This window comes from Pelmatolapia mariae, linkage group LG16_19 (genome assembly GCF_036321145.2).
Source record: "Pelmatolapia mariae isolate MD_Pm_ZW linkage group LG16_19, Pm_UMD_F_2, whole genome shotgun sequence".
Taxonomy (NCBI): domain Eukaryota; kingdom Metazoa; phylum Chordata; class Actinopteri; order Cichliformes; family Cichlidae; genus Pelmatolapia; species Pelmatolapia mariae.
This window is the reverse complement of record NC_086241.1, coordinates 2,987,900-3,012,960: the sequence shown is the minus strand read 5'-3', so window position 1 is coordinate 3,012,960 and position 25,061 is coordinate 2,987,900. Positions and strand designations below refer to the sequence as shown.

Here is a 25,061-nt window from a genome sequence, read left to right as displayed (position 1 = left end):
ACGACCGCTGTTAAACATGCTACAGCGTATTTCCAAGCTAACCTCCAGTGGCTGTGAGGCAATAGAGGGCACTGTGGTGTTGCCCTCCCTGAGGAAAAAACCTGTTTTATTTTTTACTCAATTATTTTAGTCCTTTTTTAGACTAGGTGCTCAAAAGCTTTTCACCTCCTGTCATTTGGAAATGTCTGAAGGTAATAAGCCACTGTCAGATAAAGGGGCTGGAGCAGCAGCAGTGTTGCCAACTTGTACCACTTATCAGCCAGCCTGCTTACGCTCCAACAAATGATGTTCATAAGTAAACAGTCTGCCATCAACAGCTTTTGCTGCCAGTGTACTGTGATGTGTGGGGCTGTGACTCCAGCTCCGTCAAACTGATTCAATGTTTCTTCATTTTTCACCGTGACCTGTGTGCGCTGTTAAAGGCTCTGTGTGTAGAAGTTTAAAAGTCAGCATTTTGGTGATCGTTGGCAGCAAAAACAGTATAGCAATGACAACAGTTAACATTTCTTCACAATTTACAGTACTGTATAAAAAGTTCACATTAGTTCTTCTTCTTATGAATGTCCGGGACATTTTTTCCTCTTCTTGTCTGCAAAGTCACACTTTTGGTTTGTCTTTGCATCCCTCTTCAGAGTTTGAATAACACAAGAGTAAACGGTTTGGCCCGGTTACTACGGCCCACTCTGACATCAGATGTCTGCTACAGCGTTTCCTCCTCATCATCAGCCGTTCCACTCATATTTAGAACAGGCAAATTTTCCCTCAGTGAGATATCATCCACCCGCTTGGGACCGCTGTCCTCAGGCTCCTCGGGTATGGATGGATCCGAGTTACTGATTACGTATCCTGGCAGGGTGGCATGCATGCTGATCACGGGTGGACCTGTGCTCCGGTAAACGCGGCTGGAAACGAGCGTGGTGGAGCGTGTGGAAGGCCCAGCACCAGCCAGGTGGGACTGGCTGCTGGTGCTGTTGTTGTTCAGACCTACGACCACAGACCCATAACGGTAGCGGCCGCACACAACTGGACCCTCCCACTCAAAGGAAAGGTTCCACCGTGTCCATGTTTTCTTTATCTCTGTCTGGACCTGTGGGGGTGTGGGGGAAACAAAGCCCGTAAATACATAAAGCTGAGGTTTTTTTTCAAAGATCAGAGTGCAGAAGAAATATTTTGAGTTATTTTGAGTGGTTCCTTGTTCCTGTTTCATTTTGTTTAAAATATCAGAGCAGCCAGACTGCATGCAAATCCCTGTTTCAGATCTTATTGCTGCTTACATTCCCGTGTGGAAATTACATGTTTTACCACAGTTTTCTGCAGGTAGTCCTCCAAAGACATGCTTTTTAGTTTAACTGGTGATTGTAAATAAGGTGCAGGTGTGAGCGTCAATGTGGCAAGCTGCCTCGGTACTTGACGGTCACGTCAAGCAAACTGTCGAGGAGGCAAGAGGCATCTCACTCAGTGCCAGCTGGGATAATCTGTGCAACCCTAACCTGAACAAGCAGTTCATCCATCAAACAAACAGCTAATTGAATCATTTAATTGTGTCACTTTCTCCTATATACACCATTTGCAAACACAGAAACCGCCTTTTCCCACTCATGAAGGTATTTTGAAAGGAATGATGTCCAGTAAAACTGTGTGACCCTCGCACAGGTAGCACAGGGACACACTTTGTAAAGAAAGCAAAGCCTGAAAAGACAACATTATTTTTATCTCTGATGAGGAAGTTATGTTTTCGCGAGCGCTGGCAGACATGTTTTCTGTCTGTAATGATAACGTTTTGAACAAATTCTGATAAAACTTTGTGAGGGTGTAGACAAGTGTGGAGTATTGTCAACATATAAAAAGCACTGTAAAAAGTTTTAAAACGTCGTGTCATATTTGACCTTTGACCTTTCCTTCAAGGCCAATAGTCTATCTAAAGATCAAAGTGATAATGATGATATGAAGAGCTATTTTAAACTGTTTCTGACTGCCATTGTTTGCATTATCAGTATACAGGGAATGATATATGTTGATTCTATAACAAACAAAAAATTTTCTCCACTCCTAACTAGAAGGAAAATAAACTTCTTCCTTGATGCATTCCTAATCGCCATGTCTAATAACTTATAGTACGAATGCTATGCACCAAATACAGCAGTGATGAAACAGGCGAGTGTCTGCACCCGGGCATGGCTGAGAATCGTAGTGGAAATGAAGCCCGAGCACATGTATAAAATTTCATGATGACTGAAATCTCAAAAAGAGGACCCGGCTTACACATGAATTCATAAATCTGATGACTAGAGTGTGTATGCAGATCTCTGCCTTTGTGCGTATGCACAGTCCTACATGTGAATTTACTGTTTTATGGTATCAAACACTTGAGATTGTTTGCTGGACACGGCAGCCTACACTTTCCTATATGCAGGCGGATGAAAAAGATTCAACTGTGCACGCAGCGCGTGGGCTGAATGACTAAAACAGAGCATTAGGAGCAGCTTAAAGCTCCACGGAGCAGCAGAGTAGGGTGTTAATTCCAAGTGTTGGCTGAGACCCTTTTACGTTACATGAGTCATTTGGCTCACTGTTAATAACAAAATAACAAATTGCTTTATGGCGCTTTTATTCAACAGAATATAAAAACCTTCAGTTTAATTTGGCGTTGTTTGGTTTTTGGTGACTCTGAAAGGCTCCGGAGAATAAAAAGGAGAGCTCCGCAGGATAATGAGGATCACGAAGGGAAAGTGAACGACAGCATAAAAAAGCGAGAGAAGTTTTTTGTAAAGATCAAAGTGTCAGAAATGGGAACTTTAATTCTGCACTGAGAGTGCTGAGCGCTGCACTCTCAGTGCAGAATGAGATAATAAAGAGTCAGATAATATGGCGGCACAGATGAACGGAGAAAAACACGCTTCATCAGCCTGACCACAGATTACATGTACCACCGGAGTAATTAAACCCTTTGTAGGAGATATCAGCAGCTGCATCAGCGGGGCTGGAATTGTTTTCATGTTGTCAGTCTGTTTGCGTGTCTCTGAGTGTGTCATCACGGCAAAATGTGATCCCGACACCAGCTGTGGGAGGAACTACCACAAAGGCAGCTTTGAGCACTTAGACAGGCGTACAAAAACCTGACAGTCTGTCTGTGGACACAACAGTGTGTTGTGAAAGACGCAGACACACAACTCTGCAGCTGTGTACTTGTGATCAAAATAAAATCTAACTTCAAGTCAGACCCATTAGCACTGAGTTCCCATGTAATTATACAATGATGTAGTAAAAACTGAGTATATCTGAAGCATCAACAACATGTTGACAGGGACAGCAGCCGTGCTCTCTAGTTATACTGTCAAAGTACTTCTATCAAGTGTGATTAAATCACTGCCTACTCACCTCTCCATTGCAGTAGCAATAGATAATTGACACAAAGAAGCCCTGAAAAGAAAAATTGAAATACAAGTTATGAACTGTTTCAGACATTTAGTGTGATCATCACATTCTATACCACTTTGATCTACATGCAATACAAAGAACGGCTATTAAGATGATAGTGATGCTGCAGGTAACCAGTTTACAGCGCTTTGATTTAAATACATTTAAAAAATGGAAACTTTCCATGTAATTTTGTTAAATACCTACAGTGTAAACTGTTTAATTTAATGAAATTGTCGCGATAGTGGGTCTGCGAACCAGTGTTTTGCATGTTTTAGTTTTATTCTTTGATTTTTGTTATTTTCTCAGTGTTTCCTGGTTTATTTTGAAAGACTCTTGTGTGTCCTTGTCGCTGTGTTTAGTTTGACTTCCCCTGTGACGTCATTATGTTCATTCTAGTCAGCTGTTTCCTCATGCGTTTCCACTTCCCCTGATCACCTCCTGTGTGTATTTAAGTCCTCTGTTGTTCATTGTCAGGTCGTTTGTTTTCCTTCCACGTCTCATCATAGTCATTTCATTATACAGTTTAGGTTTCTGTTTAGTTGTCGCTCCTACATGTTTACCAGCCTCAATAAAGGCTCGCTTTGGTTTAAAAATGCAGTTCCTCGCTCCAGTGTCGGCTTTTGGGTGCGTTTATAAAAGTCACTGGCATACCCCGCCATGACAGGAATCTGGTCACATTAAATGTACTTGATTCGGATAGATCCAGTTTACACCCAGCACATTTTCCTCAACGATTAAATACTTGAATAAACGGACGTTTGATTTTATATATTTCAGCTCAAAATTATGGCTTCATGTTTACTGAGGATGTAGAAGATTTTTCTTATTGTAGTGTTTATCTAATTAAAATAAAGAAAGTGTGTCTCTGGCTCCGTCTGTTCTTCTGTTCACTGAACCAGAAAGTTTTTAACACAGTTATGAATTATCAGGTGTCTACAGACAATCTGTGTTTGCATGCTCAAGTGTGCGTTTGTGTGCAAGGTGTGACGCACAACTAGTGAGAGACATCTTGGCAGTAAATCTCTGAAAAGCCAAAACAAACCAAAGTTCTCTGGAGAGATTTTTAGTTTCTGATTTTACTAAACATTTCATCGTGACAGTAACTGAAGAAGAATATACTCTGCCAAGCTGTTGAAAAACAGAAAAACGTTAATAATGTACAGACACCAACGTCTCTAATTTTGATTTTGGCAACTTGGATCTGTTCTATAAGAAAACCAGCAGCTCAGCTCAGCATTGTTTCCTGAACATCAGGTTGACAACCTCTCATTTAAGAAATATTCCCTTAAGGCTCATACTGTAGCAAATTCTCTTAATATGAAAAATTACTCATTTTAATCTCTTTACACAATCATTGCCCCTGAAATCAGTATACAAGGTTACCTATTTCACAGTCTTTGTTCATAAAAATGTTACCAAAGAGTAAATAAATATATATTCTACAGCTTCAGGTCCTGCATTTCAAAAATAGGAGAGAAAATAATAACTTGAGTTAAAAAAAAAAAAAAGGATTCAGAGAATCAGAGACATTTATCCAATATCAAAAGAAGCACGTACTTATAACAGAAGTAGAAATATTAAGCCAGAAAATAATATAGTGCAGCTAATAGTGTTACTACACTGCACTGCAAGACCCTGACACAGCAACGAGTGAGAGCATCTATTTCAGTGTAAAATCTGCTGTGCTGACATACAAATGTAGGAATAACTTGGAGGAATGGGAATAAAGTTTCCATAGGTGCCCAGTTTGAATTGACTGACTAGCTGAGGCTTTCTCTGTGGAGTAGTTTCCTCCCACACTCCAGAAACATGCATGTTAGGTTAATTGGTGATTGTAAATCAGGCTTAGGTGTGAATGGTCATCTGTCTGTCTGACAGACTGTCCATGATGTTCCCTATGACAGCTGGATGTTCATCTACTGGTTTTTTTTTGTTTGTTTTTTTGTTTTTTTGCAGGTGTGTACTGCCCATAAGTTTTACATGTACTTAACATAATATTAAGGAAATGTGACGCTACAGGAGATCTGTTGATGTCGTCTCAAAATGAAACTGGGGGTAATATCGATAATGTCAAGGAGGATGAGTGAAGATACGTGCCTGCAGGTGTGGTTGTCCAATTAGGACGTTCTATCACGTAGTTTCATAAATGCTCTTCTACCTTCCTGACAGACTGCATGGACTAAAGTAGCGCGCCACCTATGCAATGCACTGCTGCTCGGCCATAGAAGCCGATACCATGAAGCTCCTGGTGGACAGTTTTTGTGCTGATGTTAATGCCAGAGAAGGTTTGGAGCATTGATATTTGCTGTGTTTCCTAAATGCACCAAGTTTACAATTTCTGCAATATCTAATATAAATAATGTAAGAGTTGTTGAAACAGTGAATGGAATGGTAAATGGACTGGTTCTTATATAGCGCTTTTCTACTCTCACTGAGCACTCACTTGTGCATTCACCCAATCACACAAGCACTTTATGTAAGCTTTTTTAGTGCTTCTATCTAATATTCACTCGCATTCATGCGCCGATGGATGCATCGGAGCGTGGGGATAATAAAGATATATGGCATGCAGACTAGAACAGACTGGGATCAAACCACCAACCTTCCGGTGAGTAGGTGACCCACTCTACCACCTGAGCTACAGCCAACAGCGGCATCCCATTACAGCACAGCTGTAATTTAATGAGCTCTTTAGAACAATGTTTGCAAAGGCAGACAGCATGGCTAGGTGCTTGATTTTATACACCTGTAGGAATGAGACTGAAAACACCTGAAATCAAAGATTAAGAGCTTTACTTTTATCCATATTGTAATTAAATATTGAAAAAGCAGCTGGGGTGTCCTTGTTACCTTTCGTAAAGCCAGAAAGCTCAGCACTATCAGCAAACAGAGGTCATCATACTCTCCTCACTGTGACTAAACTTTTCCCGGGCCTTCTGATCCAGTGACACCTCACAAGGGCAATGGGTTAACTCCAAAAAATCCATTACACTTCAGGCCTTTATCACTACACTAATGTGCTTGAGTGCATCTTTGTAAATGCATTTTTTAACTTAATTGTCACTTGCAAAACCAATCATACCAAACCTGGAGTCTGGGAGCACTCATCCATGCAAACGAGAATTGGAGGAACTGAGGTGAGTAAGAGCCTGGCAGATAACTTCCGCCCCAGGGCCTCCCAGCAGGTTAATCTAGCCCTGTGGGTTGCTTAGCACCTGTCCAGACATCACTTCCATACAAATGATACTTAGCATCTGTCTTTACATCTGCATGTAGCTTAACTTCATTTTTTTATCTAAGGGTTTACTTTTATTTAGAGTATTTGGATAAATGCAATAACAAGTAATGTTTGCCAGTGAATGTGTTTAATTTACACATTCAGAGCAATTTTTGTCTCCATGATAATATTGTGGCTTCAAATAAATGCGCTCATGCTGCGGTGGATGCTGAGGTGGATGCTGAGGTGGATGGAGTGATGCAGCTGAGGGTTATTTGGCTCATCGGGGGGCAGTACGTAATTTTTGTGCTCATTTTGGCAGAAAATTGTGTTTTTGTTGCATCTCTGGATCCCATCACAAATTCAAGCATGGTGTTTTGTTTTGGCTTCAGCTGGCATAGGTGCACACATCAGCCTAATTTAAAAAAAAAAAAATCATAAAATGTCTTGTATGTACTGGTTGGTTGAATATGGCCCCCTACTAGCTTAATTTAAGGATGTAGCTGCACATTATCAGACATGGATCAGAGCTTTTGGGGTCCATTTATTAGTAAGGTAGAACAATCTTCCCACAGGCAGCTTTTGTGGATTTTGAAGCTGATACAATGTTCCACACGCTTCCTGTCTCTTTACCCTTTAAAACCTGCTGTACACACATATCCTTTATTCTGTAAATTAGAAATGCCGCATTGCGGTTGTATGACTCTGCCAACCACTGAAGTTGCAGTCAAATTAAATTTTAATCATGTCATCCTGGAGGCCAAGTCAAAGTTTGTGCCAAATACTAAGAAATTCCCTGAAGGCATTCCTGAGATATTGTATCCACAAGCCTGGGATGGCCAAACAGACGACCTGAAAGCCTAATGCGTCTAATCGTAGCCACCGCCAGCCATGAAAAGGTTACGAAACTACAAAGTAAACAAAGTTAAAGAGTCATGCTTCCTGTTTGTGAAGCCTCTGTGCTCTGAAGTTACTGTCACAGTTTTGTGAACTTGATATATATTCCTATTTTTGAATAATGACTCTGAAACCACGACTGTTAAACAGACTCCTTGCACATTCACGTCTACCTAAGCTTGACTTTGGCACTGAGACTGGCTCCATTTTGTTTACCCTGCACCTACACTGACTATGCACCTTTAAAAGACATACAGAATTATTCATGAGTGTCTTCTGGATTTATTTTTTTTATAAATATAATGCAATGTGGTGTTATGTGAAGGAAAGTACTTATTATAGGAATGACAGTCTATTTTGTTCTGCTGGTAAATCAGAGTAACGTTAAAGCTGACATTTACATCTATTTAGGTTTTTTGCTTACAAATTTATTTAATTTTCCCTCTCAAGTTGTGTAAAATGTTAATAAAAACAAAATGATTCACGTATCTTGAATCTCGATATTTAACTGTCAGTTTTTTTAAACTACAGGGTCATTTTTAATCTGACGCCAGCAACATTTTACATTAAGACGGCATCATGTTTACCACTCTGTCAGCTGTTATTTTATTTATTTATTTATTTATTTTTAAGATGAGAACCCCGACAGTTAGATTACACAGGATTAATTTCCAAATAAATGCAAAAATCACTCATGTTGGAACAAATATGTCAGATTAGTTTCACCTTTTTTTTTTTTTTTTTACTAAAGTTATAAATGTCTTTTTTTCCCCTTTTTTCATTTTTAAGTTCTTGTTAATTGCACATTGTGTCTGCTATATAATTTCCTGTGACACTGCTCAGCAATCAGTGGCCTCAGAGAGAAGACCAAGCACCTTTACCACAAAGACCTTTTATTACACGACTTTCAGAAGTTCTCGAGTGTTGAATGTTCATCGTAATAAATGGTTGACTAGTTAATAATAAAACTTAAGTAAATGTGCCTGAAGGCTTGGTCAGTTATTATAAAATACTTAAAAGACAGTGGATAATTTGCAAAACACTTAAGTGTAAACTTAATTGAAACTAGTTAAAAGAAACTACGAATTATGAAAACGACATCATCTCAGCGCAGGCGACCAGCGAAAACCAACTGTAGGAAAATATCGTAAATTTTGTATAGTGACCTTTAAAAACCATGTTTTCCTTTCTATAATTACTTTTAGAGTACATATGACTAAAAATTACACAAAGTTTCGTGCATTTAAAATTTTTCCCATGAAAGGCCTCTTTTATTCATTATTATTCATTTATTTATTTATTTATTTATTTATTTATTTATTTATTATGCTGAAGCATAAAGTTTCAGCTGTTTCAAACAGTAGCTTACACATGTATGGAATAAACATTTTAGTAACATGCTTGCTGATTATTCATGCCAAGCTGAAAATAAACTCTGTTCATGTATGTTAGTTAATCTAGTTCACACCAGTAAAGGGCTCAACCCCACTTACATATAATTATAAACTGCTCATTTAAATTTAGGCAGCACTCAGAGTCATTATGAAGGCGCTTCACTGAATAATGAATTATGTTCATGTCACTGACAGTCATCCAGTGTCATTTAGAGAAGATAATTGTGGGCCATCCCGATCCATGACATGAAAAATGTAATAAGTGAGCAGACTAGTTGACGTGTAAGTGATAAAATATCCACGACTCAGTCACTTTCAGAAAAATAACTGAAGGATGCAAGAATGCATCTAAAAGCTGCAGGACGGTAGCTCTCGAGGACTGGGATTGGGCACCCCTGATCTAGAAGATTCTCAGTAAGTTATTGTTACTCAGATTACATCCAAAACATGAACACAGCAGTTCGATTACACTTTATTTACACTACCAGAGGCAAATAAGATGAATTCCCTTTCGAATTTTCTTTGGGCGTGTCAGAGAGCTTAAAGAAATCTACTCTTCTGTGTGTGTAACAGTGCTTATTTTTATTTGGCCGGAGAAAAATCTATAATGATCTGCTTTTAAATGCTACTGCAGTGCAACAGCAGTAATTAAAGGCTTTTCTAAATGCTAAATCTTTAGAGCCGCTGTGGCAGTACAAGCCTCTTGATTCAGGGAGCACCGTAAATCTCTACAATCCCTGTCACTCACATCGTTACTGCCGAGACAGGTCTAACAGTACTGTAATTAAAAATGCAGGAGCACTGGTGATACTGTTAATTGATTGGTTTCTAGTGGATTTGTGGCGAGTCGTTTGAAATGTGTCAGTACCCAAGACACCTGCTGATTTGGCTTGGAAAGAGTGGAATCATTATTAAAAACTGCCAAACTGGATATGCTCATGAGTAAAGTCGCTTTACCACCGTTCTCTGTTGCCTGTTGGAGCGGGGGGGCTGGGAGGAGGAGTTGGCCGTCCGATTGGGGTCTGGAATGTGGGGCCTCCCTGCTGCTGCGGAGTCGGGGCAGTCTGCTTCTCCCCACTGCAGGGAAAAGGGTAACACTACCTGGGTCTGGGTGCAGTTTCCCCCTCCAGGGGCAAGGGTACCTAGACCTGGGGTATAGAGTATGCTTGGGGAGTGTGATTGTGTGTACAGTGTCTCTTTATGTCTGTCTCCACGTTGGTTGAGTGTTGAGTAATTGCAAATGAGAGCATGAGGGTGGGAATGGATGTTTGTATTTGAGTGTGCCTGTTTGTTTGTGTCTATATGTCAGGTCGGGTATCAGACGCCACCTCTCTGGGGACATCTCAGGCCCTCCAAGGTATGGAGGCCTATCTCCCCCCACCACTTCCCCTGCCAGTGGCAGACGCCCTCAGACATCGGTGCGTTGGTGGTTCTTTGTGTCCGGGGATGGGCGTCCAGGTACCCACCGGCTCACTCCTGGCTGCTTGTCGGGGCCTGGAGCCTGGGGCTCGCTCGGGCCACTTCGGGGGTGGGGTGCCCTCGGCCTCTCGGCCTGGGGCTCGGTCACTCAGGCACAGCTGGCTGCCGGCGGAGCTCACGGGCACATCACTGCAACCCCCCCTGGCTTCTGCTCCGCGGCTGCTGAGTGACCCCTCATCTGGGGCTCTCCTCAGCTCTTTCTGGGACAGTGGCGCGGCTGCCCCTCTGTTGGTCTTCCTTGGTCTCTTGTGTTCTGGGGGCCTCTGGATGTCTGGAGTTTTGATCTCCTCCATACCTGCTTCATGCCCTGGAGGATGGGACTGTGGCCCCCCACACCCTCTAGCAGATCATTACATGAAGGAACCTTTTAAATACAAGCGCACTCATGCTCACAGGTGTACACACGGGTGATCACACACACAAACTACACCCTTTTTGGCTCCTACCTCAAAGCACACTGTGCGCTGTCGATCTTACATGCTGCACAATAATGTTTAATATTAAGTATTTACTGTCATATTCACATGGATCATCGCGATAATGTTGTTTATTATATTGCTCTTTTTTTTTCTTCTGCTTGTTTTCTCTTTTTTCTTTCTCAACAGGTGATCCAGGTGATTGATATATGTATTTTTTGTCTGCTTATTTTGTCGGTTTTTGTTTTTTTGCCCCTCATCCCCGTCCCTCTTCCCCGCTGTTTTTCTTTCCCTCTTTCTTTCTCCCCTTTCTTTCCCCCGTCAAGTCTGTCCCGTATTTAGCAAGTGAAAATAAAATGAAATAAACAATAAAAGGTGAATCAAATAGACCATTACAGCAAGGCTGGGATGGTCTATTTGGTAAAGTAAATCCGTTGGGCATCTTTCTTCGCCTTTAGACAATAATTCTGATGGCAAAAGAGCCAAACGGGACAGGCAAAAAAAAAAAAAAAGAGTTAAGTTGCTTGCTTGATGCTTTCACTACTCGCTGTGCAGGGTGCAATTGTGGTTTTACACGTGTTTATTTAGACAGCAGATGGAACAGATGCCTGTGACCTTGGAATAGATATAAAGAGCTTGTGTGTACCAGTGTAAATAAACAATGTTCATTGTAGACCCCCTCTAGCTGTTGGGGACTGCACAGTTGTAAATTGTCTCTCATTAACTTGCCAAATAATGCTTGGACTGACCGGCTGAAAGTTTCCACAAACAAAAAAAAAAATTGCAAAATTAGGAAAACAAAATGTTTTTGTTTTTTAGTTAAAAGTGGCCAAAATATTATGGAGCAGGTCCAACGCTAAGCAAGTCCAAGTGGCCATGAAAAATGCACTTGCTCTGTGCACCAAAATTGCATTCCCTTCGTGGATCACCAAAAGTCTGAGCAACTAACCTGGTGCAGGTGTGTTTGCTGCTCGGTGCATTTTTCACAGGAAGAAGCGGCTGTGAAGCGCTCATTACATGTTGTGTAACACAGAAAGTACCTGAAATGAGTTGAAAAACAGCTCACAGTACATTCGGATTTCCCAGCTTGGCCCCTGATATGTATGAGGCATCCCAACGAAGATGATGTAGTGGATGCCGAACACCAGCACGAGCACAAGAGTGGACTTTGCCAGTTTCCTGCGGGGACACACAAGACAGAAGTTCTAGTTTAGTTTTCATATCGAAGTGACTGAAAGCAGCCATCGTTACAGTGTACAGCTTAACTAGCTGCAAATTAATTTAATGTTTGCCAGGTTAATACTTTCTCTGGATGCAGAATTGGTAGTGATTTTTTTTATTGCCAAGCATCTGTTCTTCACACAAGCTAAGCTAATTCTCCTGGCTCGAATACAAAAGTACAGGACAGGTTTTCAAACTTGTTGCTCGGGGAATGTTAATTAAGCAAGGTAACTAGACTGCAGAACTAAAGTATACTTTTTCAGTTTATCATTTAGGCTCAGTCTTGGGAGAACATGCATAATAAATGATTTTAAACAAACTCTGGGTCTCCGTTTCCCAGAGCATATAACAAGCTTCAGTCTCCACTTCTGGTTTCAGTGAGAATCCCGTTAGTTACCGTTCGTTTAAATCAAAAAGAGACAGATGTTTGAATGCATCAGATAAAATTACTTCTGTTCTGTTGGGACTATTTCCTGGTGGGGATGGATTCAACCTGTTGTTTTTTAGCTCACTGACTAGAAATCAAACTGACAGCTTTATGAATGCTTTATAAAAGTGGGAAGTATCTCACAGCCTTAACAATATGAACAAATACACGTTCCAGTCACTGCAGACGGCTAACTGCAGTCCATCATCAGCTCATCAACAACGGCACTGAAGGAAGTGTGCACAGTTTCACTTTCAAGCATTTAATAAAGTAGATGAGCATTAAAACACATACTGTGTTAAAGTTGACTTATGCCAGCTAGCTGAAACATGCACCAGAATACATGTGCACACACAAATGCAGTGCCAGTGCACACGCTCATTACACAGTACAGGCCTCCAAGGAATATACTGCTCAGGGATCAGTTCCATGCTTTTAATTTATGAGACCATCTGGGTTGTTTTGGATTGTACTGCCTTTGGTCTGAAAAACACACTGAAATGTCTAAACTGCCTTTAAGCTTAGATGAGAACTTCATGTAATGACTCATCCTGGAAAGTGAGGAGCAAGTTTGCAGCCTATTAAATTTCTGCTGTCCCTTGTACACCCCCGGGGGGAAATGGGAACAACAACTCCAGCAAAAGATTGCTACAGTCTGCAACAGAGGAGCAGTTTGAAAGTCACAGTAAATTAGATCATGCGATGAATTTAAAACTTTCTGACAAGATGCATAAAAGGTTGGAAATGCAGGAGAAATCCTTAAGCTTTGAGGATTTCTCCTAATGTGCTGTAGTGTGTGGCTCATGCCAGGATCACAGTTATAACTTCGCTTTTCATCTGTGACAGAAATATTATGCAGTACTCTAAGTTGTCACATGCACATCATTTTGAATTTCCTGTACAAAAAAAACAACAACAAAACAAAAATCAGAAAAGCTAGCAAGCTAACATTCCTGCAGAACTAAAGTGGGTGTTCCTATATTATCCTGTAATTAATGAGATCTTTCTTTGCCCATCTGCTAGATGTGGTTGACTCAGGGTTAAGAGGGGGAAGCACATGACTCCAAGAAACCAAATCTAACAGTTGAGAAACAGCCATACTGATACTGTACATGCTGAATATTCATACAGATTTATGCAAATGTGCCCTAAGAATGTGAATACCTGTTATAAGTTTAAAATATTTCAACTTTGGAGAGACATTCAGTTGACACTTCTTTCATAAACTCTTTCTTAACACCACCAAGGACACGCTTATGGTTTCCAGTTGTGGGCAGCCAAAGCTTGTATGATTCAACTTTTCTTATACTGAGTGTCAGGGAGAAAAAAAAGGAAAGGGCTTAGAGGTGGTTTTTAAAATAGGTTCCTGTTACTTAATTCCAAGCATAAGGTTGTGTTTTCAGGATAACATTGGCTGTTAAAAGCCAGAGTTCAAAAGCACTCCAACGACTGTTTTCACATGACTTACACAGTGAAAGTTTTGCTTTGCATTTCATGTGTATACATCATAACAGCAGACAGTCGTTTCCTTTAATGTGACCAAAGAATAGAACTGGTTGGACCAAATGTAATTACTAAGGAGCTGAATGAGTACTGATGCTCTGTCTCTGAAGAACATTTTACTGTGAATGTTTTAAAATTACCCTTTAAAAATCAACTTGTCGGTGTTTGTCTCTTAAATTTCCAATTTCGCTGCATAAATTGAAATCAAAACTTTAATTTGACTAAGGCACAAGGCTAAACATGTGTATGCATTTAAATCACGCAAATGAAAAACAAATCTCATAATATTCTGCATGAAAACATCGATGCACCGGACATGTGAAAACAAAGAATGAACCTTCATTCATGGAGGTAAAAAGGCAGATTTGGCGTGATCAAACACATAATCTGCAGCCAGTTTAATTTTTTTTAATAACGACTGCGTGACCTTAGAGAAAAACAATGAAACAGATTTGTTTTTCATGTTTCATCTAATTAGTCCACCCACAGCATTCACAAGAAGACATTTCAGGCTTTTGTTCAAAATTCATCAGCACATATTTGGCATGGTTTGTTCCAATCAAATAAACTGATAAATTCCACGTGCAGCCTCATAGCCATCCTTTGAAGTTCTGCAATTATGCTCACTAAATGTATTTACTCAACTTTATAATCTACAGTTAGACTGCACTAACACTTATTTAAATACACAGATACAGACATGTTAATGTAACTGTTTCACTCGCCTTGTCAGTTCCTCAGGTCTCGACTATATGAATAACTGAAGGGACTGTGCATTACCATGGGGCGCATACAGCTGACGACCCTGGCTGTGATATGTGTTCACTGACTGATGTAAAGTGCCTTTCAGAGCCATCAGTTACATCAGAGTTGTACCAACCTAAACAACCTCTGTGGCAGTATCACTAAAGACTGGCTCAGCAGACCAGAAACATGATCTGATCATCAGAGTTTGGAAATAAAGAAAAAAAAAACTTGATTTTCCACAGATTATGTTGCTGTGACGAGAGCGCTGAGCCTGAACGCAAAGGTGTCAATTTACTGGTTGATATAGATTCTGTTCCTGTTCTCAACTGTGGTCACGAGATCACATCGCGGATACAAGCACTGGAAAAGGGCTTCCTCTGAAGGGTGCCTCATTTAAACTTTGGAGTGAGCGTTGCTGCTCCTCCACAATGAAAGGAGCCATTTGAGGCGGTCTGGGCATCTGACTTGAATTCCTCCTGGACCCCTCCTACGTGTTTCAGGCACTTTCTACTGAGAGGAGGCGTCATGATGGATCCAGGACCTGCTGGAGAGATTATATCTCTCAGTTGGATTGGGAATACCTCGCTGTCCTGGACAAGCAGAGGGAGGCATGGAAAAATTAGCTCACTTAATTTAAAGCAGAGGAAACCAGTGCACAGCTTGGTTCTAATTAGTTATAATGTTACTGTTGATCTCAGTATGTGAATCTCTCATCAGATCCCTTTTACATTTCCATTTTCGTAACTGCTGGAACAGATGAGCAGAAAGATGACTCAGACAAAGTTTAATGGACGTGTTTTTGTCAAATTCTAAGAATCAAATCAAGTTTTTACTTGATTCTTCAATTTTGGCCGTGTGGGTTCTCATCTCCTCTTTTTTGGAGCTGGAAAAATAAGGTGTAAACAATTTTTCCTGCTGAAAGATGAACTCCTTGTGGTCCATTAGCTTTTTTATCTCAATGATTTTGTCTGTGTGTGTGAATGGTCTGATTCCGAGAAATAAGCTAATTGAAAGAAATCTACTAAAAGGATTAAAAAGGGAAAATTAATGGGCAACAGGAAGAAACGGGGAAAACTAAGAGAAAAAAAGAAAGGTTAAGTGAGTAAAAAGGAAACAAAGAAAGAGGTGAGGAGGATGAGAGAAAATGGAAACCGGAAGATGGAAGCATCATTTGTTTGCTTTATAGCACGGAAAGTAAGGAAAACATTTCTTTAGTTGAAAGTAATTTACTTTTTGATGAGTTTTTTTTTTGTTGTCAAAACTCAAGAAGTGGTACATTTTAGCTATAAATTGATTTTGTTTTGCTTGTGTTCTCTTTCACAACATTAGAAGTGATTTTAATTTTTTTAATGCAGGGGGGTTTTTTTTGTTTTTTTTACCTTTTTTGGTGACTGGGATACAATGATAAGTAAAACATAAAATACAAAAGGAAAACTACAAACATAAACTGAGTGGAACCTAAAGTGGCAATAATACTAAGGCTGGAAAACACTGAGAAACACGAAGGGAATATAACTTCAGGTTCCAACAAGGGACAAAGGGAGACTGAGACAATATGGGAAGGTGATTAGGACAAGTGGAGACAGCTGGAGACACAGCAGAGACAAATCAGGAGTAACGAGACAGGGGAAGCAAAAAATAAATAAATAAATAAACACTGAGACAAAGACACACAAACTTCAATAAGACAAAAGGTAAACAAACAGAGACATGGCTGACTTCACAAGGAGGCAAAAAGACAAAACCTGGGGAAGAGACAAAGGAAACAGGATAGGCAATAACTAAATGGAAAGATAACAAACAAACACATGAATAGACTAAATACAAGGGAACTGACAGAGGAGGAAGGAGACACAGTGAGACTAAATACAGGACATGCAGAAAGTGCAGACTCGACACACAGAAAGGCAAACAACAACACAAAGACAAAACTGACTTCACACGGGGGACGCTAGGAAGGACACACAGAGACAGAGTGGACATGAAAGGGAATCAAATTAAACAAAGAACTGAGAAATATGAATAAACCAGCAAACAGTGAAAATCCTAAACTAGGAGACTAAACATTAAAAAGTAGACCGTAACTATGATAATGACTCAGATCTGGATAAACTAGATAAGAAACTCTGAATGGAGGAAAAACACTTGACCACAGGATGTGTGACTTGTTTTAATGTCACATCTAATGTTTAATGTATTGATTTGTGTTCTCGTGTTTGTATTTTTCAGTTTAAAAGTTTTAAAAATTCAAATAAAACGAGTGTGTATGACGTGTATTCAGCTTCCAGTTTACTGGATCATCTTTTCTGACAAATCATCTACACAGAACGACCTCGCCAGCGGCATTCAGAACTACAGTCCTGTGAGATAATACACTGTAATTATGTTTTTATCTGACACACTGATGCCAGCACCAGCAGGGGGGAAAATGGTGATAATTGCAAATGTGGAAGAGTGTGTGTGTGTGTGTGTGTGTGTGGATACACTCCAGCTCTCACAACTCGAATAATTATATTCCAGTGTCACGTCTTTGTTAAGGTGAGGGTCTGCATTGGGCATATAGTGCTATGTTAGTGTGTTTACTCATCTGCATGAACTCTGCATGTGTGTGGTAAAAGTGACAAGTTGCGTACTCTTTCAAGCCTCACTCAGTATCTCACATTATGTCTGCCTGAGACAGCCCAATCCCTTTGTGGACACCGGGGCACCCCAACCCCCTCTATAACAGCCCCTGGCCCCACATTAAGCATTATCGCCTTCTTTAAGATGAGCAGCCAAGGTAGCCCACACATGTTTTTATGGTTTCTGGATCAATTTTTATTGCACTGTAATTATATCTTCATTGCAAGAATAGTTTTTTCTGGTAAGCAGTTGCTGCGTTATTGCAGACTCACCCTTATCAAGCTAAGTGAGCTTGTGTTTGTTTAGCTCTTTGCTAGTGGTTGAAACTGAGCATTGGTGGTTATCAGAGGAACACTGGCAACAGTAAGCTTAGGAACGCCATGTGTATGTCTTTCCCAGCTGCTAATGGATTGACCATGTTGGAGAAAAGTGGTCAAACTTTGTCAAACACGGGTGTTGGAATCGCTATAAATATTTTCCCCTGACAGCCACCAGGATAAGGAGTACCGCTAGAATCAAGCTGCTGTTACATATTTTGCACAGAAATTTTATAATTTCTGTCACTTTTCTCCACATTTCCTCCTCTATTTATACAAATTAATTTGACCCAAACAGCTCTAGCTGTCTTCACAGCAGCGTCAATAAGCTTGCTGGTGACTTTAGGAGAAAAGCACCTGATGTGTTATTGTGTTGCAGTGTGAAACAAATATTTTACCAACAATATTTTAACTTGCATAAACACATTTGTCTTTATTTACATCACATGGTGTGAATTTCTGTGAGTTCACCTCATTTCATAGACTTTGTATATAATTCAGATGATAGAGCATTAAAGTGAGTACTAAATCTAAATGATTTTGGTTAACACAATTTTTTTTAATTTTGCAGTGTTTTTTAGATGAAAGAAATAAAACTGGGTGAGCTTAAGGATGCGAGGTTCAAAGGTCAAACGCTATTCAAAAGTAATACAAAGATTTTTAGCAGATGACTTGATATTCTCAGGGAGAGACCAGTTTGACGTCTTTAGTCAAACTTTTTACCAGAACTGAGAGGCAGGACATTCAGGGTAATAGTAATGAAACATTCACTGACGTAGGGGAGATTTTTGAAGTTATTAGGTCTAAACAGAAAAGCACAGCTGCCTGTTTACACGTATAATAATATCATTAGTCATTTTCACTACTGCTCTGGTTTTGATGGAAACCAAACTGGAACTTGTCAGATATTCTTGTCAACTGGCTGGCGAGCCTGATGAGCAATGGTTTCCTCAAGAATTTCAGAAATGAAGGAAAGTTTGAACATGCACTGTAATTATGTAAAACAGCTGTATCTGAGCGGGAAGACACTAGCTGACTTGAAGCAATCATTTAATGCACCCGGTAAAAAGAGACAGATCGCTAACTGAGAGCAGCATGGGGGGAAAGTGACAGGCAGAACTTTTATATGAAATTTGTCAGGATTCATTTTAGTTAGAGAGAGAAAGGAGACAGGTGAGAAACTATGAACAGGAGATCTGTCATGAAGGTCAGAGAAAACTCAGATGCCAGAACAAAGTGAATAATGTGGTCAGGTTGATATGATAAAGACTTGAATTTTGATCTGAAAGAATTGAGCTTGCCAGCAAAGATATTTAGAACTTTTTTTTACAGCCGTCAGTAGAAAAGATTCTATATGTTGGTCGGCTGTGGGTCAAAACATAGACTAGAACTTCTTCTAAATAGATGGTTTGTGGTTCGAACCACCCTTCCTTCAGTCTCAGGTCTGTTAAAAAGCTACTAAACAATGCATTTCCCCTAATGTAGATAAAGCATCATATTCATTCATTCACACATTCACAGAGCGCTCTATACAACCCATCTGTCTCATACCTGTGGCCAATCATCCTAAACTAATGTGCCCATCTTTGGTCTGTGGCAGTCTGTAGTATTTTGGCTCACTGAGAATGAAACTCAGTAAATATCTGATGCTGCATCAGTGGATCCTTCACTTGTTGCTCTGTTGAGCTGGGGTTAAGAGTTGTACTCAGATTCACATCATTATAAGAGAATCTATAAATCAGTAAATATTGTCTGTCTGCAAAATTTTCAAAGCTTTCATCCTCACTTCCTAAGAGCCGCAATCAGAAGGCTATCAAAAAAGCAAAAAGGCATTGATGTTTTTCATTTAATTTCATGTCATACACTGTAGTCTTACACTAGAGTAGTCCAGTCCTTGTATCTGACCATTTTCTAACTCTGGGGATGAACCAGTGTCGACACACAGCAGGCAACTTGGAGCCACTTGTAAATTGTATATTTAGGCTCTTTGTCACTAGCAGCCTGTTGCAAAAATGCATAAATTGTTCGCATTTCTTTAGCTGAATCCATGAGAAATAAAGAAGATAACACAGTTTGACAGCCGTAAAATTATATCTTTGACCAATTAAGTGATTCCCAAAGAGCTATTAACTGAAAACTCAGTTATATCTATATCTCACCATGGTGTGCAGTTTCCTTAAAAGAAATGAGAAAACTGGACAAATGGAGGACAAAGGAAAAAGTGTCAGGCCTAAAATAATATGATCTAAAGCAAATTGACAGTATCTGAAACTTATGTCCTTAAGAAAGAAGACAGAAGCCTGACACAGCACCTGACTGATGCATCTGGGGAGTGAAACAGTGAGTTATCAGCACATCAGCATTCACGAGTAGTGACATACAGAGGCATTTAGAGCAAACTCCAACCCTGAGCACAGGATGAATGAGTGGCGTTACAGAAAAAGTCATTTCAAACCTGTACTGTTTCCTGGTGTCGTATCTCCCTGCGTTCGTCTCTCGTATTTTAGTGGCCAGAACTCGCACGATGTTCACAAACAAAATAAAGTTGAGCTGGAACAGAAGAAAAGCAAAGACTCTTCATATATTGACATGCTGAAACTGTATCATATACATAAAATAAATGAAACCTTTTACAGTGGTGATTAATTCTAATCAGGACACAAAGACTTGACGGCAGGGTGGGCTGGACGTGCAGAACGTCAGCCAGAATCATGATTTGATTCACTGCCTTTCGGTACACTGCAGAAGTGTGTTTCTAATAATCCTTTGTCACCTGTTCACTTGTTACAGAATTTGATTTTGTATATCATAAGGTAAGTACGGTGTGGAAGCAGGTCTATTAATCATAGCAAAATACCTTTAGAGGCTTACTAAAACTCTCCTTTGGAACTTTTGTCATTTCCTCTACGAGACTTTAATGAGACTTGAGCAAAGTAATTTAAAACATGCAAATTGAGGCTTATGTTTTATGCCACCAATGACTTAGTAATACTTTCAGTCTCACACTATGGACCACCTGAATGAGCCTGAATAAGCTTTAGAATCCATATAAAACACTTTGAGACCAGCAGCGCTGCACATGTAGACATAATCCAGACATTAAACAGTGAGTCAAAGCACTTTACTTAAATCCACACCTCCTGTGAGTTCATACATTTTACACAGTGTTTGTGTTCATTCCTTATCTTCTGCATATTTCCCTTTTAGTGACATAAACACATTACACAGACAAAAACTGATACAAATGTGACTATGCTAATTGTAATTGGTGTACATGTGCCAAAGTTTAACCCACAAAATGAGACCATGTGATGAATTTCAGCTCTAAAACAACAAACAGCCATATTATCACATTTCCAGAAATACTGCTTATTGACTGTGCTAACTATGAATGCTATCATCTGTGCACTATAAGCAATGAAAAACACAGAGATGAGATGTTTATTCTCTTTGTGCTGGGTGTCTTTTTACACCAACTGTATGCAATCTACTATAATTGCCTGTGTGTGTCTGTAAGCATACTCATTTACTAATAAACTTACCAAGAAACATAAAAAATAATGTTGTATATCAATTATGTGTCCAACATTTTCAGTAAATAATTAGCTGACTGTATCATTACAAGCTGTGTAAATATGAGGCTGCAATTTTAACAGCACAGTCCTGCAGACACTAGACTCATTTTCTGTTCCACCAGTTCAGATATGAACGTTTGTGTTTAGCAGCTCATTAAACAGAAGAATTAAGGAATTAAATGTTTTTGCTGTAACCAGAAAAAAAGCATAGTCGAAATTAGAGACTATTTTGTTGTGCAGTTGTAGTGTTCAAAAGTAATCCAGTGTCAAAAAAGCCCTTATTTGAATACATACACAGATCTGTAAAATTCTGTAACTATAGTTTCCACTGACATAACCAGCAGGTATTATAATAATAAAATCTGTGTGCAGACAGAAAGACAATACTCAAAATCCCCAAAATACCAAACAATGTTGGCTGAGCTGTTTGTAAAAATCAGACTTTTACCATTTTACCATTAATCACTTAACAATGTTGTTGGGTCTGTGTTTCCACAGGCCCCGCTAGTTTAGAGATTTATTCCTCATGAAGAACGTAAGACATAACAGAACATCTTCAACTGTGTTTTTAACTCGCTAACGAGGGAAGTTTTGGTCAAGAACCAGGCGGTGGAGCAATGCTCCTCACCTGTCCCTTAGCCCAAATCCTTCAAAGAGCAGCTGTCCTCGTAGCCTTTTTATTGACAAACACAGTTGCAACACACAACACAGCAAAAGCACCTCCCTCCGTAAAACCCCCCAATGGTTCTGAGACAAGGCACTATGTGTGTGCACGTGTATGCATGTGCAAGAATGTGTGTGTGTGTGTGTGTGTGTGTGTGTGTGTGTGTGTGTGTGTGTGTGTGTGTGTGTGTGTGTGACCTCCTGCTCACCAAAAGGATCATAAAAGCAGGAAGCAACATCATAACAAACAGATCTTTCAGATAGGATGTGTCTGTGATAAAACCTCCCCCAGCACAGAGTGGCTGGACAGGTGGTCAGAGACAAAGGAATGTCTTGATCCTATAGATTGAACTAAGACTTTACAAATTTAAGAAACACAATGACACATTCAACAATTAGACTTAACAAATGTAGCAACATGGCCTCAACTCTGTAAACACTCAATGGACATTTCATTAGGTACACCTGTGCAACCAACTGCTAACACAAACATCCAATCACATGGAAGGTGGCAACAGTGATTCAAAAAAACAATCATTACAACCAGTTTGCAGAAGAGCATCTCTGAACCTTGAAGCAGATGGTCTACAGCAGCAAAGATCACCCTAAGTGGACAACAGAAGATTGGACAAACACTTCCAGGTCTGATGAGTTTCAGTTTCTGCTGTGTCATTCAGAAGGCAGTGTCAGAATGTGAAAGCATAGATCTATCCTGCTCTGTATCAGCCATTCAGGCTGCAGGTGGCACAGTGGTGTAGCGGATATTTTCTTGGCACACCTCAAGCTCCTTGGTACCAACTGAGCATCATTTAAATGACTACCTCAGTATTACAGCTGACTTTGTCCATCCTGTTATGACCAACCACAGTGTACACTGCACTCAAATGGCCTCCACAGACACCAGACTCAATAGCGCACCTTTGGGAAAGAGATTTGCGTCGCGGATGTGCGGCCGAAAAATCTGCAGCAGCTGTGTTATGCTGTCGTGTCAATATGGACCTGAATTTCTGAGGAATGTTTCCAGCACTTTGCTGAATCTGTGCCACAAAGATTTAGGGAAAGAAAAGTTGGTCCAATCTGGTATTAGAGTCCAATAAATGTACACACATTAAGTCTTCATTCAGTAATTTTCTATAACCAGCAGTGCACTTGTCCTGATGAAACAACGCTGCCTCTGATTAGAGTCTGTAGGTGATTTTACCAGTGGGAACCTGGTGTAAACTCACAGCACGCACACACAGACACACAACTCGGAAGATATCTTTGAAGAAACGTGCAGTTTTAAGTAGCTCGTTCATTAATTCAGAGGTTTTGCATAAGTGCCACTCACAGAAAAACACTGCATGAATAGACTCACTCTTCTTTTTCTTAAATTATGATGTTAAAGCAAGTTTGACATTAAAAGCTCTCAGTCCATAGAGGAGTGATATTCCATGAAATGACCATGACCGTGATATTCAATCAGTTTTCTGTTGGAGAACTATAATCCAAAAATAATTCCAAGTATTTTACGACTAAATATTGAATACAGGGTACGTGTATTACCTGTACATGTAGTTTATGTGAAACATGGAGCACTACATCGTTACCAGTGTGAGACAGGGAAAGTTAAAGCCTTTTTAATGATTTGTAGACCTTGGCCTTCTCAGTGCCTTTATAAAAGTATCACAGCTCTGATTATCTATGCAGGTTTTTCTTTTTAGAAACACAGAGTTCATTAAAACCGTCCTGAGGTCATTTTCTCTTAGGGTTAATTGTGCTCAGATGTTTCTGCCTGAGACTCTTATGCCCTGGTAAATTCATGCACACACACACACACCTACGTGCGCGTGTGCGGCATAATTTTATCTCCTGTGGAATCTATTATTTGTACATCAGCGGTATCATCTTTGAAAGAAGTTTCCTATTCGGTGATCTAAATTTGTAAGGATGGTCAGCCCGTTCTCTTCAGTGCATCAGTTATAAAAATGACCCAACATTGCTTTTTCTCTCTACAGCATTTTAAAGGACACAAGGAACCAGAGGATACCAAGACCACCTGTTCTTCATCTGAACAAACAAACAGTCTGTACAGCAGTCAAGCACAACCTGATTTCACTGGATTGTAGGATGAGCATGTAACAAATGTGGGGCTGTTCTCATCCAGTGATTTATTTTCAGTGACCAAAATATTTCCCAGCCTTATTTTAATTTAGCATTTTACCCTCTAGTAAGGGCTTTAGTGTACAGTGTAAACTAGCTCGCTACACGCTGGCCTTACATGTAACCCCAGAAAACTTTCTCACTGCAGTGTCTGGAGCTTTTCATAGTCTTACATCACAATCATAACCCACCACATGTCAAAGTAATGAAAAGGGGATTGTGTCACTTTGATGTCCAAATATAGAAACTATTTGTGACAGTCGTGGGTCTGTGACCCAGTGTGTTGAGTAGTTTATTATTTATTTGTTGCATTATTGTTGTCTGTGTTTTGGTTTTGTATTTCCAGATGCTCGGTTTTGGTCCCCTTGCCCCTCATGTTACTCTGTGCTCCCTCTGTTTCTGTGTCTAGTTATCCCTGCCTGTGCGTTCCCTCTGTTCTAGGTTAGTGAGGTGTCTGAATCTGTGCCTTTGCATGTGTGTTGAGTTTCCTGTCTTATTGTGAAGGTCCGTGTCTTATGTCAGTGTATTCAGTTTGCGTCCTCTCTGTCTCGTCATGTCGATTAGCTTCAGCCATGTCTCCCTCCTGTGTGCAGTTTCCTCATTTCCCTATGTGCATTTATAGTGTGTGTTCTCTTGTGCTCGTCACTGGTCCGTCTGTGTTACCTCCCTGTGTTATTCTGTGTCTCGCATTATCCTGAACATCATCCCGCGAGTCATGCTTTCAGGTTTGTTTAGTTAGTTCTTCCCAGTTTGGTTATTTCTCAGTTCCTGTCCTCGCCACCTCTGTGTCACTCTGTATTTTCACCCCATGTCAATAAAGATCACTCTTCTCATCTAAGTCATTGCCTGCATCTTTGGGTCCTTCTCTTACTCCACACGGTTTGTCTCGCTAGCCGTGATACTATTACAGAAGTTCAGAATTACACAAAAGGATCTAATCATATCAATTTATATACATGAAAAAAGATTAATGTAGTTACCAATCATAGTTATGACATTTTGTCTGTGCTACAAGGGGATT

General features: G+C 40.0%; 1 protein-coding gene across 1 annotated transcript in view; it reads right to left on the bottom strand.

Moving 5' to 3' along the window:
- Positions 1–540: 540 nt before the first annotated feature.
- pth2ra (parathyroid hormone 2 receptor a) overlaps positions 541–25,061 on the bottom strand; it is a 58,071-nt gene continuing 33,550 nt past the window's right edge. The window contains exons 9-12 of the mRNA XM_063499934.1: positions 20,116–20,210; positions 11,864–12,002; positions 3,379–3,420; positions 541–1,087 (exon numbers count right to left, since the gene is read on the bottom strand). Coding sequence (XP_063356004.1) covers positions 701–1,087; positions 3,379–3,420; positions 11,864–12,002; positions 20,116–20,210 — 663 coding nt within the window. The 3' untranslated portion in view covers positions 541–700. The remainder of the gene's footprint in view (positions 1,088–3,378; positions 3,421–11,863; positions 12,003–20,115; positions 20,211–25,061) is intronic.